Source organism: Monodon monoceros, unplaced genomic scaffold, assembly GCF_005190385.1.
Source record: "Monodon monoceros isolate NGI ecotype Baffin Bay Population unplaced genomic scaffold, NGI_Narwhal_1 Super_Scaffold_17, whole genome shotgun sequence".
Classification (NCBI taxonomy): Eukaryota; Metazoa; Chordata; class Mammalia; order Artiodactyla; family Monodontidae; genus Monodon; species Monodon monoceros.
In genome coordinates, this window is record NW_021703773.1 from 17379341 (window position 1) to 17394116 (window position 14776).

The 14776-nt window shown below is 34.7% G+C and overlaps 1 protein-coding gene across 9 annotated transcripts in view; it reads left to right on the forward strand.

Annotated features, from left to right (window-relative positions):
- The window catches only part of MICU3 (mitochondrial calcium uptake family member 3), a 114704-nt gene that overhangs the window by 66912 nt on the left and 33016 nt on the right, over window positions 1-14776 (forward strand). For 8 of the 9 annotated variants that reach the window (XR_003794164.1, XR_003794165.1, XR_003794166.1 and 5 more), the window contains 3 exons: window positions 5095-5190; window positions 10854-10954; window positions 11453-11624. Coding sequence is in view for 2 of the 9 variants with exons in the window: in XM_029226349.1 (XP_029082182.1) it covers window positions 5095-5190; window positions 10854-10954; window positions 11453-11624 (369 nt within the window). In the remaining 7 variants the exon portion in view is untranslated. The remainder of the gene's footprint in view (window positions 1-5094; window positions 5191-10853; window positions 10955-11452; window positions 11625-14776) is intronic. The other variant, XR_003794170.1, reaches the window with a different exon arrangement.

Consider the following 14776-nt stretch of genomic DNA (forward strand, 5'->3'; position numbering starts at 1 on the left):
TGGTATTTTTTACATTCTTTGTAAATCTCTTTAATGTCTGACTTAGTAGAAGACCGTGGGTTTCTCATAGATGCTTCTGTATTCAATCTGTTGCAGTATATTGTTTTGGCAACAAATACTATCAGTTGTTTCCCTTGAAGCAACAGGCTTACTTGGTTCATCTTCCAAAAAGATGCCTGCCACATACCAAAGTCTAAATAACCATAGTTTGTGTATCTGTTGTTCTTTCAAGTAAAAGTGATGGTTCATGAAAAAAGTGGCTAGTCTACCTTGCAACACAAACCACCGCATAGATGTTTTTTCTCAAGGCAACCATAGTACTTCATTAGACAGAAGTGCTTTATGCATGCTTCCCTTCACACCGAATGTTAAAAAGATGTGTGCTCAAAGATTAAATTAACACAATTATGAGTTTTATTCTTCAGCAAGTACATTCTTAAGTGAAACTTTTTTTTAAAATATGAGTATATGACTGAAGAATGTGACAACTTCTGAAGAATGTAATGACTTTGGTCTTTGGTGCTATCATTGTACTAAGGCTTCAGCAATTTTACCCACCATTGCTTTTGTACCAGTCAACACAGTACAAAAGGCAAATAATGTGTTTAAGATGCTTTAAGTTACATCTATATTATGTTTTGTCCAGTATTTTTCAGTTATTCTCAGTGAGAAGACTGGCACTGTTTTTTCTAGTCTGTCATTACTAGAAGCCTGGTTTATCATTTACAACCTCTCATTTTCCTTATATTTTGGATGTGTCTTTTTTAAAAGTATATTTTGTGTATTTTATCAGTTCCTTTTTATCTGGATTGATAATATATGCTTTTTAATGGGAAAATTCAGTCAATTTACATTACTGTGATTACTAACTTATTTGGATTTATTTTAGCCATTCTATATACTGTTTTTTTTTCTCTTTTCTTACTTTCTTTTACCTGGGTTACCTGGTAAAAGAGGTAACCCTGGCATTGCCTGGGTTTATTTTGAGTTTAGAAGACATTCACTGTATTTCTTTTCTTTGTGTAGTTATTTTTGAAATTTTAATAAGAATACTTAAAATAATAAAGTCTTAGATTAGGCCATATCTTTATTCTCTTTCTCAAAAATAGAGTTTAAAAGTTCTTTAATACTGTTCTTTCCTCTCCTGGCATGGGTACTTAAAGTTGAATAATGTTTGCCCTTGTCTTTTTTTAATCCCACAAGTTAGACTTATAAAATATGTATCATTCATGTTTGTTTCAAATTACTTATATATTTGCTCTTCTTTACTCAGTATTTCCCTCTTTAATCTCACCCCTTCCTAAATCTCATAATCTTATACTCACAAAGTATATCCTCAAGTGATCTTCTAATAAATTTTTTTAAAAACCCTCTCTCTGGAAATCTCTTTTTTTCCCTTTATTTTTTTCCAGTTTATTGAGATATAATTGACATATAACATGGTATCAGCTTATGGTGTACAACATAATTTGATATATGTACTTATCACAAAATACCACAATAAGTTGAGTTGACATCCATCCCCTCACATAGTTACAATTTTTTTTCTTGTGATGAAAACTTTAAGACCTATTTTCTTAGCAACTCCTAGCATACAGCACAGTATTATTAACTGTAGTCACCATGCTTTACATTACATCCCCAAGACTTACCTGTCTTATAACTGGTAGTTCGTACCTTTTTACCGCCTTCACCCCTTTCCCTACCACCATCATTCCCACCTGCCTCTGGCAACCACCAACCAGCCTCTTCTGTTTCTGTGGATTCGTTTGTTTGTTTTAATTGAGATAGAATTGGCATATAACATTATATTAGTTTCAGGTGTATAATATAATGATTCGATATATGTTTACATGCTGTTATTTTGAAAGAATTTTACTATATATATTATTATGGGTTGACACTTATTCTCAGCAAATTGTGGTATCATCCCAGTCTTCTGGCTTCTATTGCTGGAAATGAAAAGTCTACTCTGGGTCTAATTATTATTCTTTTGTAGGCAATCTGTTTTCTTTCTGGGTGCTTTTAAGATTCTGTTTGCCTTTGGTATTCTACAGTTTTATTACAGTCTATCTCTCTTTTTGCTTGTATCTATCACGAAATTTATTGGGCTTCTTAAATATGAGGATTGTTTGCTTTCATTATTTCTTTAATATCCACTGCCAATATGTCTCTGAATATTGCCTCTTTCCCATTTTCCCTAATATTACTTTCTAGAGCTTTGATAGATATTCATGTTTTAATGTCTCTTAACTCCTCTTTAATTTGCCATATTTTTTTATCTTTTCACACTGCATTCTGTATACTTTATTCATATTATCTTCAAGTTCACTGATTTTCTCTCTAGCTATATAAAATATATTAAATTTCAGTGGTTCATTTTTCATTTCTAGAAGTTTTATTTGGTTCTTTTTTCTAATCAGCCTAATAATTTTTGGTAGTCCCTTTTTCCTAAAAAGTCCTGTCAAATACAACTTCATATTCTCTAAACTTATTAAACTTATTTTGTATTCCATATCTAATAATTTCAATATCCGGAGCCTGCAGCTCTGGTTCTATTGTTTGTTGTTTCTGCTGGTTCCTACTTATGGTGGCTTACGTTCTTTTACGTTTAGTAATTTCCTATTATGAGCATGTATTTGTTGGAATGCATCTGTGTGGATTCTGTAAGGGCTGGGTTAAGGGTGTGTTTTTCCTGGGAAGACTTGTGTGTGTATGTTTGTTTCTGTGATACATTGCAGGTACCTGCAGTCCCATGTAACTTTAAATTACAATTCTCGGGTTATGGTTTCTCAGGCCACACTTGTCATAGTGGGACAGATTATAAAGATGTAGTTTTCTTTTGTTTGTTTATATTTTTCTGTGTTTTTAAATATCACTAATAGCAAAGACAGTTTACCACCTGATTCTATGGGCTACTATTTTGGGATTTTTTTTCCTAGTTTGCCTAACCTCTGAGTGTAGCCTTTCTCAGACCCTTACTTTATATATAGGGTATTTACCTGTCTGCACATGGACCACTTTAGGGAGCCTCTGTTCTGCTTACCACAGTGATGGAGTCCCATCTCTAAATCGGTCTTTTTTCCCCTAACTTCCTTTTTCTTCCTTCCTTCTATCTTCCCTTTCTCCCTTATTTTACTTCCTTACTTCTTTCCTTCTGTCTTTGAGCTGCTATAACAAAAGTACCTTAAAATGGGTGGCTTATAACGAATAATCATTTTTCATAGTTCTGAGAGCTGGGAAGTCCAAGATCACCAAACCAGCAGATTCATTGTGGCAGCCGATGAGGGCCTGCTTCCTGGTTCACAGGTGGCACCTTCCCACTGTGTCCTCACATGGTGGAAGGGGGCAAGGGAGCTCTCTCAGACCCCTTTTGTAAGAGCATTAATCCCATCCATGAAGGCTCTGCCCTCATGACCTAATCACCTCCCAAAGGCCCCACCTCCTCCTAATACCATCACCTTGGGGGTTAGGATTCCAGTATATGAACTTTTCACACTATGGCTCCCTCCTTCCTCCCTCTCTTGCTCTTTTCCTTCCTTCCTCCCTCCCTTTTCTATGCTCAGAACATACATTTTTTCCTATAGAGATCCGTGTCAATATAGTTTGTCAAACCAATTTTATCCCTTCATATGTTGTAAGTATGAATAATGTCATCACAGTCTGTGTGGGTGGGGTAGGGATGAGGGTGACCAGGGTTTGGAAGTAGGGGAGAGGCCTGGCTTCACCAAGCGAGTCACTCCTGTTACCCTCCTAATAATAGTGTAGTGAGCCTTATTTTCTAGTTAGATTGGTTTAGCAGTCCTTTTTTTGACTATATACTGCCTTTCTACGTTACAGTTTAAAAATATATCCACATTCAAAATATTTAGATAACTTCGCAGAGTATTTAACCTAGTTACCATTTATTGAGGTTCTGCTATATCTGTGTAAAAGAAAATGAACTGTGTTAGTGCTACACTCAGTTAATTTTACTTGGTTACAGCTTATTTAGTTACTAAAGGGGGTGACGAGTAGATTCTCTGCCACATTGCTACATTTACACTTATGGTAATAAATACATCTATGTTATATAAGTGATTCCTGCTTAATAATGCTTTATTATTAACATTTTATTAAGTTTATTAAAATATGGGCAGTAGGCAGTGTTTTCTAGTTCATAATAATGAATTAAAACACAGATCTTTGAGATAATTCCCAGATGCTTATAATTTTATTAGTGGCACTGGACTTTTGAAAACTAACACACACAAAAAAATAAGAATTCTCTCATCATCAACCACTCACTCCTAAATTCATCATGCAGCATTTTCTTCTCACAATAACCCAAAGAAGACCAAGCCTGAGAATCTGTGAAATCTTCCCTGGTAAATCCTGAGAGAAACCACCTTTAATTATTTTTGTTTATAGAGACCCAAGTTAAGCTTGTAGTTCTACATTTCATGTAAAGATTAGACTACACTTCTTAATTCTGATATCGCCTGCTTTAGACTAGCCTGTACCAAGATAGAAGCTAGTGCTCTGTCCTTGGAATAGATCAGAAAGTACCTGATCTATTTACAATAGACACCAAATCCCTGATCAGCTTTGACAGGTTTTCGATTAATTTAAATTTACTTTCTCTAAAGCATGGATATGGTAATTTTGATTCTTTGATGCACTAACATAATATATGCTAACCAACAATGATTCATTTTTAAATTAAGCTGAATTTTTATAGGTTGCTATAAAATTACCAAAATCTTCTCCAAATGAATTTACTTCACACAAGGTGTGAATAAAATTTTTATTTCACACTTTCTTAGAAGTTACGTATGTTTCATTAGAAGGGCATGGGGCAGGGGTGAAGAATGTGATTCTTATTGACAAAGCCACATTGTACTTAGAAATAGTGGTTATATACCATTACACCTTTGAAAATGCCCTGGGTTTACCAGTGATGTAATATGATACTGCTGTGTGCAGCAGAAAACAAAAAAGGTAAGCTAATGTGTTTTCTTTTCAAGGTTGGCTAGAAGAGATTTAAACTGTATAAATTATCATTGTTTCTGACTATTCTTTAGATTTCAGTTGTGCTTCTTAAAACTTCTACAGGTACTTAAAACAGATGCTGAGGAACTTGTCTCCAGAAGCTATTGGGACACACTGAGACGTAATACAAGCCAAGCACTCTTTTCAGACCTCGCAGAGGTATAATTAAACCTCAACCAGGTCCTTGTACTATTTGCCATTTTGTTAATCTAGTCCTCATTTCATTTTCGAGTCATAGCGATGAAACCAAAAATATATTTTATATTTTCTCTTTTTCTCCAGTAAAGCAGTAATTCCTATATATAAATTGGTATATTTGAATATGTCAACTGTGCTGGCAGGGACGGCAAGGTCACCTGTAATAGCCCATGGTAAATCCACTAGCTTCTTGTAGAAAACACGACTTTCCAACTTAATTAAAAGGAAATACTGTTCTTTTTCACTTAAAGGTCACTTTCAGGAAATTTGAAAATACTATTTTATAGTTTCACTGAATCTTTTAACCTTATAATTGACAATGTTACATGAAGTGCTGTAACTTCTAACTTGGTAAAAGATAGATAATGCTTTAGAGTTATGGTAGATTTAAAATCAAATTTCCTAACAGTAATAGCGAGTGGCTTACCAAGGGTGGGCATGGGGGAGGTGTGCTAACAGCTGTCAGTCAGGGAAGGGAGGACATTTTACCTTGACATTGGTTAGGATTGCCAGTGTGTGGAAAATTAAAAGTAGACTGACCATTATATCATGCACTATTGTTTTCAAATTCCATAGAGACACATACCTTTTTGCTGCACTCAGGTGGACTGTTCCCACCACCCCACTCTCATTATGGCACTGTTAATAGGGATTTGTCACTTTAAAAGATGGGCTATGTCTTGTAGATTAAATACTTTTCTATGTTCCCTATTAAGAATTTTTAAGAACTTTATTAGAGATGGCTGTCTGGCTTACCACAAAGGACTTTTCAGTAAATACCAAGAGATGTATTTTTTCATTATCTTTTTCTCTTGAAAGTTGGCTTCTCGTTTCTTTTTCTAAAGTTTGACTTTTAAAAGTTATACTTAAAAATATCTAGAGAAGTAAACTGGAATGAATTCTGTTACCCACATAGACAGTGTTACTCAGTGGACACCTCTAGAGCAGGGCAAACACTTGTAAATGTTAATTTTGTCACTTGTGCACAATTTTAAAGTCCTAAAGCAAATAAATAAAGCATTCTGCCCTACATATAGTCTGTCTGTGATACGTAAATATGATGTAATTATGACCAGCAATTATTAATCTTTAAAAATTACCTTTTTAATTTTAGCTATTGTTAGGCATAAAGTGCTAGTAGATAGTCCATTTACACATATTTTAGAAGTGCTTAATTCTGTAATCATTTATGTAGGCATATAGTAGTCAGTGCCTAAAAGTAAGAGCAATGGGGGACACTAGTCCTTAGAGTCCCTACAAGCCTGCTGTGCCCAGCTTCAAATTAGCAGTCGTGTCCTGCTGTCTCTTCCCACCATAGGCTGTCCACCTCTCAGCCTCCAACTGATCTTCAATCCCATTTAACTCTGCTAGAAATTCTCACAGTTAGGCGCAACCTGCTTATTATATGTCAAATTTAATTTAAATCTTGGTAATATCAGAAGACCAGTCAGCTCTTACATATACTCAAAGATCTTATATAAGATTTGCGTAAGATCTTTTGAAGATGTTTATTGCTCCATCTGATGTGTGCTGGAGCTGGCTTTTACAGCTTCCCAGAGCTAGTTCTGCACATCTCTTCCCGACTCAGCATTCCATGACATTCCGTTGGTACCTTCAGATTGACCATGATAAGCATGTTACTACCGTAGACATTGGCAAACACTACAAATCAGGCTTTTGTGTTTTCCTGGAGAGCCAGTTCACCAGCACACCGTTAGCTGTAGTCAGTCCACACTGTAAGCAGAAGCTGCTAAATCAACTAGTGAATCGACTCAAACATCGTGAAAACAAATTTGATGGAGAGAAGTGCAAAGAAAAAGAAGAAAAGAAAACAAAACTTATATTGTGTTTCCAAGTAAAATAATCATTGGGGGATCATCTCTGTTACTGCCCTCCCACATTAGAGGAGATAATTGAGAATTAGCTGTAGTTAAATTACAACTCATTATAATTCCTTATAGGTTACTACTGATGCCAGTGAAACATTGAATTGTTTATACTGTCAGTACTTCAGGATTTGAATTAGTTCAGAAAGAAAGCTTAGAAATCTATTTGTATTTCTTTGTTTCTCTTATATTTAAAATGTAAATATTGAGATAAAGCAGTTCTCTTTACATAATGTAGGTAAATTTGAGATTAGCCTCTCATATTCTTATTGCAAAGCTATTTCTAACCATAAATTTTTTTTCAGTGATAGTAAAACCATGTTATAATGAAAATTTGAATACCACAGCTGATACCACTTTCTAACCAAAATAATAGATAATAAATTCATAGTACAGTATGTCTATCATGCAGCTATAGAATACAGTCTGAGTACCAGAATTACAACAACTGTTTTGAGCTTTACAGATGCAATTTAAATTTTTTTCTTATCTGCTTTAAACTTTACTAACCCTTAATAAGTTTCAGTAGGTTATTTAAAACCTTCCTAACAAACCAAGAGTTTGACGATTTCCTCCAGCCCATGAGTAGAGCTTGATAAGATTATTATCATATAGTAATCAATAAAAATATATTGAAAGAATTTCTTAAAACTCTTTAATAGCTTGATATATTTTTGTTTTACGCAAGTTTTTTAATTTGTTTATTCCATTTTTGGTGAAATCATTTAAAATAATTTTTAATCAAAACGAAGTTAGATAATGGCCTCGCATGGGGTTCTTTTGTGGCTTTTTCTCGCTTTGTTAATGAAAACACCTGAATTCATTTTATTTTAACAATGAGCACAAGAATCAAAGGGATAAAAAGTCTCTATTTTTGTCTCAACTCTCCTGTGATTTAAGTTATATAACACTGTTAGGATACCAAAGACACTGGTATAGTTTTCAATGACTCCCAACAGTACTCTGTTTCACTGAATGGGGGGAAAAGGTTTTCACCATTTCCATTTTCTAATTTTTCTCTCTAATGTTAAACTGTTGTTTATGCCTCTGTGGGTCTGGATTATCTGGATAAGAGCAACCTAAGTCTAATAAGATTTCGATGATGAAAGACTGTAAATGAAGATTTGCTCTGCTCAATGGGCATGAGGAAAACTGGCTGAATAAGGTCGTTATTTAAAACCTGTGTAAAGCAAAGCCACCTCATTTCAGTGTATTATGTCTCGAGGTAAGGAACATGACAACACTAGAGGAAAACATTCCATAATTATGTTATCAGGGTTCTCTAACTTTTGGTGTTCCTGTATCCTCTCACTTTAAGGCATTTTTTAAGATCTATATAACATATATGTATAGTTTCAATAACACAAAAGAAGTAAGAGTATACCATGTAAAAATATTTTTTTGCATTAAGCTCCAACATTATTTTCTGTCTTGTCTAGTCCTTTTTCAACTTCTTGGAATATACTGGTTTGTCAGAAATGAATAATAATAGCTAACACTTATTGAACATTTACAATATGCCAGTTATAGTGCTGACTAATGTGAGTTATCTAATCCTCACAGCAACCCTTTAGGGTAAGTACCGTTGTTGTTCCTGAGGATAATTATATCCTCGGTGAGATTAACTTCCCCAAGGTCACCTAACTAACGAGGAAAAAAGTCAGAATTCAAACCAGAAATCTCCCTCTTGAGTTCATCATCCTATTTTCTCACCACGCTACTGCTTATTTGTGAAGCAGCAACTTGTTCTAAAACCTTATCCCTGCTCCTCTTCTTGGTCACTTTGCCCCTCTTCCACATTCCATCGCTCTAGCTTCCAGATGGATACCCCAGTTCTTCATGCTGACCTCTGATTGGCTCGAGCCTCCACTATTATGGTCCCTTTAGGCATGCCTTCTCAAATATTTCCTCTCCCTACTGTAAATTAAGCTATTCCTTGGATAATAAACTGATTAGATTTGATTATACATGATCACAAAAGAATGTCTATAATTAACAAGCTACCTTCTCCCCCCACAAAGGTCTTAATGCTTTTGTCCAAAGCATCTTATGACTACCAATAAGAACATGTATATATTGGTTATATTATAGGGAACTTCTCAGTTATTCCAGCTCCTGAGAATACTTGGAACTTGTCAGCAAACTCAAATAAGAAGTAGTAGAGATCGTCCAAACCAATTATTAGGAGGTTACATTCTAGAGATTATTTAGAAAAATCCAAACTAAATTACAAATATAGACTACATAGGTGATTACTAAAGAATCTCAACAATTTTAGATAATTTAAAGTAGAAGATACCCTACATGTTTTAAAGAGTCTTTAAGAGAGACATGAGTAATCCATGTAGCAGAAAGATCACTTTAGAAAAATAGTTTCATGGATTAAAAGAGGGCATGTTGGAGGGGGATAAGCCTATCAGAAGATGTAGTCTTCTATAACTCCATTCTAGTCGTTACAAGAGAAGAAGAATATTTGGTCTAGGGAGAAGGGAAATAAAGACCCAACCAATGTTATGAAGAATAAAAATGGCTATCTTCATGAAAGATTGGGAAGGGGGCTCTCAGGAATCAAAAGATTGCCAAATTTAGTGTTTGAAAGATGGGTAAGATGAGACTATATCAGGGAACATGGAAGACGACTGATGCTTTGAAGAGAAGTATATATTTTCTATTATGTTTTCTATGGAGTGGTATCATGATTCTGGTCAAGAAGTAATAGTTTCAAATATGTACCTTTAGATGGACATTTGCAGCTATTTTTTAAATATATAAAATGATACTTATTATTTAACCTCTTACTTTTTCTTACATTTCCCAGGATAATACATGGGGAGAGGTTATAATCACTTGAATTTTATTATTTTTGTAACTGAGTGTATAAGATAGGTATGAGTTAATGGCCAAGTGAAGAAGGAAGGAAAGACAAAGAAGGAAGGAAAGGGAATGGGATGGGAAGGAGGGAAGCAAAAGGAAACCTATAAAGCTACATTAAAAAAGGGAAGATTTTCTCAGGCCATTAAACTTTATAAGGACTATAATTAAGCTATTTTAAGAATACATTTGTTGGAACTTGTTTATCAAGTTGAATGGGGAAGGGAAAATCCTCTGGAATTAATTTCTTATCCATTCAAAAAATAATGTAAGACTTTTCTTTGGAAAAAATTGTAGATGATATAAATTCCAAGGTAATATTATTGTAGTTTCTATTTCAAAATACAGTATCTTCTATTTAAAGTATCATGGATAAGAATACAATAGGGAAGAATCATGGTTCAAGGAAACTATTTTACAAAGCTTGAGGCCATTCTTTTGTCAGCCCTATCTGTTCAATAATCTGAGGAATTTACCTCTTTTGGACATCCTAAATGAATGAATTTTTCAGGTTGATTAGGAAAATCCAAAGTAAATTACTTAAATAAAAATAAAATATTTGACGATTACTAAAGACTTTTAACTATTTTAGATCATTTAAACTATAGATACCCTATATGCACAATTTGAGGTTGAAGACTTCTTAATATAATCATAACTTTAAGTTTCTTGAAGATAAACATCAATTTCATCTGTATTTCTATTTTCAAATTTTGAACTTCTTTTTAACTGTAGTGGCATGTATTAATACATCCTTCTGCTTTTCATTCTAATGTTAATGTGTGTGTGTTCTTTGGGGGATATTGGGTATCTGTATTCTGTTTTGTTTTATTGCAGCTAACCTTTAAATTGTGATTTTTTTTAAAGCGTGCTGATGACATTACAAACTTAGTAACAGATACTACACTTCTTGTACACTTTTTTGGAAAGAAAGGAAAAGCTGAGCTCAACTTTGAAGATTTTTATAGGTGAGCTTAATTTTTATATTTGTATTGAAAAATGTTAACATGCTAAAGTCAGGAAGGTCTTTAGGAATCATTTAGTGCAGTGACACTCACCTCTTTGCTGCTTTCATCTTAACTAAAGATACTCTAGAACAAATATCCACTCCCGTCAGTGCTTGTGTACCAGTAGTTCTATTGATAAATGTAACAGGAAGTCACTGAATGATGAAAAATATCCAGATATCTGGATTGATTATTTCCTATATATTCAGAAGAAAGAATATTACCAATTCCTCAGTCTCGATAAGCTGCAGTAATAATAATAATAGGCATGTATAGTGTTTGCTGCAGTAAACACGAGGCCGGGCACATTAACTCCTTTAAGTCTCATCGCTACCCTGCAAGATATTCTTGTTATGCCCATTTTACAGATGAAGAAGCCAAAGTCCTGAGAGGCTAAGTACCATCTGTTACCATCACTCTTCATTTATCTTATTCATTGTTTATGTATTTTTGTCATAGATTCATGGATAACCTCCAAACAGAAGTTCTAGAAATAGAATTCCTTTCCTACTCTAATGGGATGAATACTATCAGTGAAGAAGATTTTGCTCATATTCTTTTACGATACACAAATGTGGAAAATACATCAGTATTTTTGGAAAATGTGCGTTATAGTATACCTGAAGAAAAGGTATCTAATCCCCATTTTTATTTTGTTACATACGTTATTATCTTGTAATTATATAGGTCTGTAAAATATATTGTCCTTCTGTTAGTTCTTTTGCTTCTCTGTGGATTAATAGATTCTTTGGATATATTCCATCCTTCTCCTCTGTGTCTTAAGCGCTCTGGCTAAACTTTAAAATGGATTAACTTAAAATTCTGGGTTGGGACTTCCCTGGTGGCACAGTGGTTAAGAATCCGCCTGCCAATGCAGGGGACACGGGTTCAAGCCCTGGTCTGGGAGGATTCCACATGCTGCGTAGCAACTGAGCCCATGCGCCACAACTACTGAGCCTGTGCTCTAGAGCCCATGAGCCACAACTACTGAAGCCTGTGTGCCTAGAGCCCGTGCTCCACAACAAGAGAAACCACCGCAGTGAGAAGCCCCCGCGCACTGCAACGAAGAGTAGCCCCCACTCACCACAACTAGAGAAAGCCCATGCACAGCAACAAAGACCCAACACAGCCAAAAATAAATAATAAATTTTTTTAAAAATTTAAAAAAATATAATTCTGGGTAGATATCCATATTTTTCTTAGACATGCTGAAAACCTTTAAGATTATTAGCAGTTGTTTTATTCACATTATGGATATCACTTTTCAAGAGAATTCTGCTGAGCTATAAGCTTTGACTACTATGTAAACATCACCTCATATAAAACGGTTTATATTGACATCATTTCAGTCACACTTTATTCATTTCTATAATACCCTTAATAAAAGGTCATTAGAAGACGGCTATTGACGAGTGAGTGATCTTATCGGTAGTTGAAGTGAGGTTTTTCAAAGAGTTTGGATGGCATGAATGGTTAAGAACCTGGGACAACTGATTGTCTATTTGTTTAGTAGCACATGTTTTGTCAGCAATTCTGAGCAGTTGCATTATCTAGTGGTATTTGAGTGCATCACTGCAACCAAATAGAACTGGTGTTACAAGTACCCCTTCAAGCATGGGATGTTTTGGATATATTGCCTTCTATTTGTGTTTGTAGAAGGATCAAGTTAATCTATCCAAGAAAAACTTGCAAACAGTTTGACTTTGTTTAAAGTGGATACACTGTGACGGTGCTAACAATTCTGCAGGTCCCCTACAGAATGAGGAAAAAAGGACTTGATGCATTTGACTATTAGTTTATGTAATCACTTAGGGGTCTTTTATCTGTTTTACATGTTGAAGTAATTTTTTTCCAATTCATAGACACTTCCCTAAAAATAAATATCAGAAATTGTACTATTTTGTCAAGCTACGAGTGTATTATTTAGGGCCTTGAAGAATATGCTTTTTTTTCTTTTATCCACTGGAAACTTATAAAAATCTGAAATTCAAAAAAGTCAATTCCAGGGTGAAGTGTTTAGGGAACTCTTTGTACTGTTTTTGCACCAATGTTTTACATTTAAAATTATTTCAAAATAAAAAGTTTGGGGGAGGGGAATTCCCTGCCAGGCCAGTGGTTAGGACTATGTGCTTTCACTGCCATGGCCCGAGTTCAATCCCTGGTCAGGGAACTAAGATCATGCAAGCCATGTGGCACAGCCAAAAAATAAAAAATTTTCTTTTAAGTTACATTCAGCTTCTCAAAACTTCTAATTGATAGAGGTATCTTAAATGTAACAAATTATTACAGTAAGAAAAGGAAAATATAGCAAGTGAACCAGCATTGATTCTCACTGATTTTTTTTTTTTTTGCATTATCTCATCAATCATTAGAACAACCTTCCAGATACTGATAAATTTCTTTTAGAAAAGAGGAAGCTAAGGTTCTCAGGTACTTAAAATAGTTGCCCAAGGATTCAAACCCAAGACGCTAAGCCAGTGATATTCCTAACACACCCTACTTCTGTATTTACCATCTTTTCACCTGCCATCCTCTTCTCTCAAAAGAGTAACAAGTAGTAGTACTCGAATAGCACTTTACATTTCTAAAATACTTTCATTTCCATTCATTTATCTAGCAGATATCAAACATCTGCTGTTTACTAGGCCTTTTTGTAGCCACCGTGGGTAAAGTGACAAGATAAGCAAAATCCTTCTCTCGTGGAAACACATCTTAGTGGAGAGATACAATAAACAAGTAAAGGAAAAATAGTAAATGATATCTTTTCAGATAATGATAAATATTATGAAGAGGACTAGAAAAGAAGATAGACAATCAAGGTAGCTTTTGAGGAAAGGCTGTGAGGAATGACCTGTGCCAAGATCTGGATGAAGAACCTTCCAGGCAGAGGAAACAGCAAATACTAAGGGCCTGGGGACAGAAAAAGCTTCCTTTATCTGAGAAATTGCCAAAACGGTTAAGTCGGTGAAGGGGAAATAGTAGGAGATGGAGGAGAGATAGATTAGGGGTCAGGTCTCAGAGGACCGTGTAGGCCAAAATAAGAAGTTTAGATTTTATTCTAATAGTGATTCTAAGAGTGATGGTAAGCTACTATAGTATTTAAACTTTAAAGCAGTGGTAAGTGAACTACCTACTTCCTATTTTTGTAAATAAAGTTTTATTGGAACATAGCCACGCTCATTCTTTAATGGATTGTCTCTGGCTCCTTTTGAGCTATAACAGTAGAGTTGAGTAGTTGCAACATGCACCATATAACCTGCAAAAATAAAAATATTTATTCTCTGACCCTTTATAGAAAAAGTTTGCCAATCTTGTTTTAGAACATAGGTGTCATGTTTGTTCATTCAACAAGTATTCATTCAGTGAGTATTTGCTGTCTACTATGACACTCAAATCTGATCTAACTCATGAGCCAGATATGACCTGATTCATGTCTCAAAAGATCATCGTGGCTGGTGTATACAGAATAGACTTCAGTTGGCCCAGGTTTGAAAGAAGAAGGCAAGTTAGAATGTTGTTATAATAGGAGTATAGGTAAGAGATGAGCATGGTTTGGACCAGGGTGAAACTAGGGAAAAGTCAGATATTGGATCATTTGAAAAGTAGAGCTGATAGAACATGTTGCTGGATTAGACTGCAATATGATGGAACAAGAATCATGAAGAACTCCTAGGTTTTGGCCTGAACCACATGGTGAAACAGTGCCATTTATTGAGCTAAGCAAGACTACAAGCTTGGGATTAGGAAAGAATCAATGGTTTTATTTTGGACAAGTTAAATTTG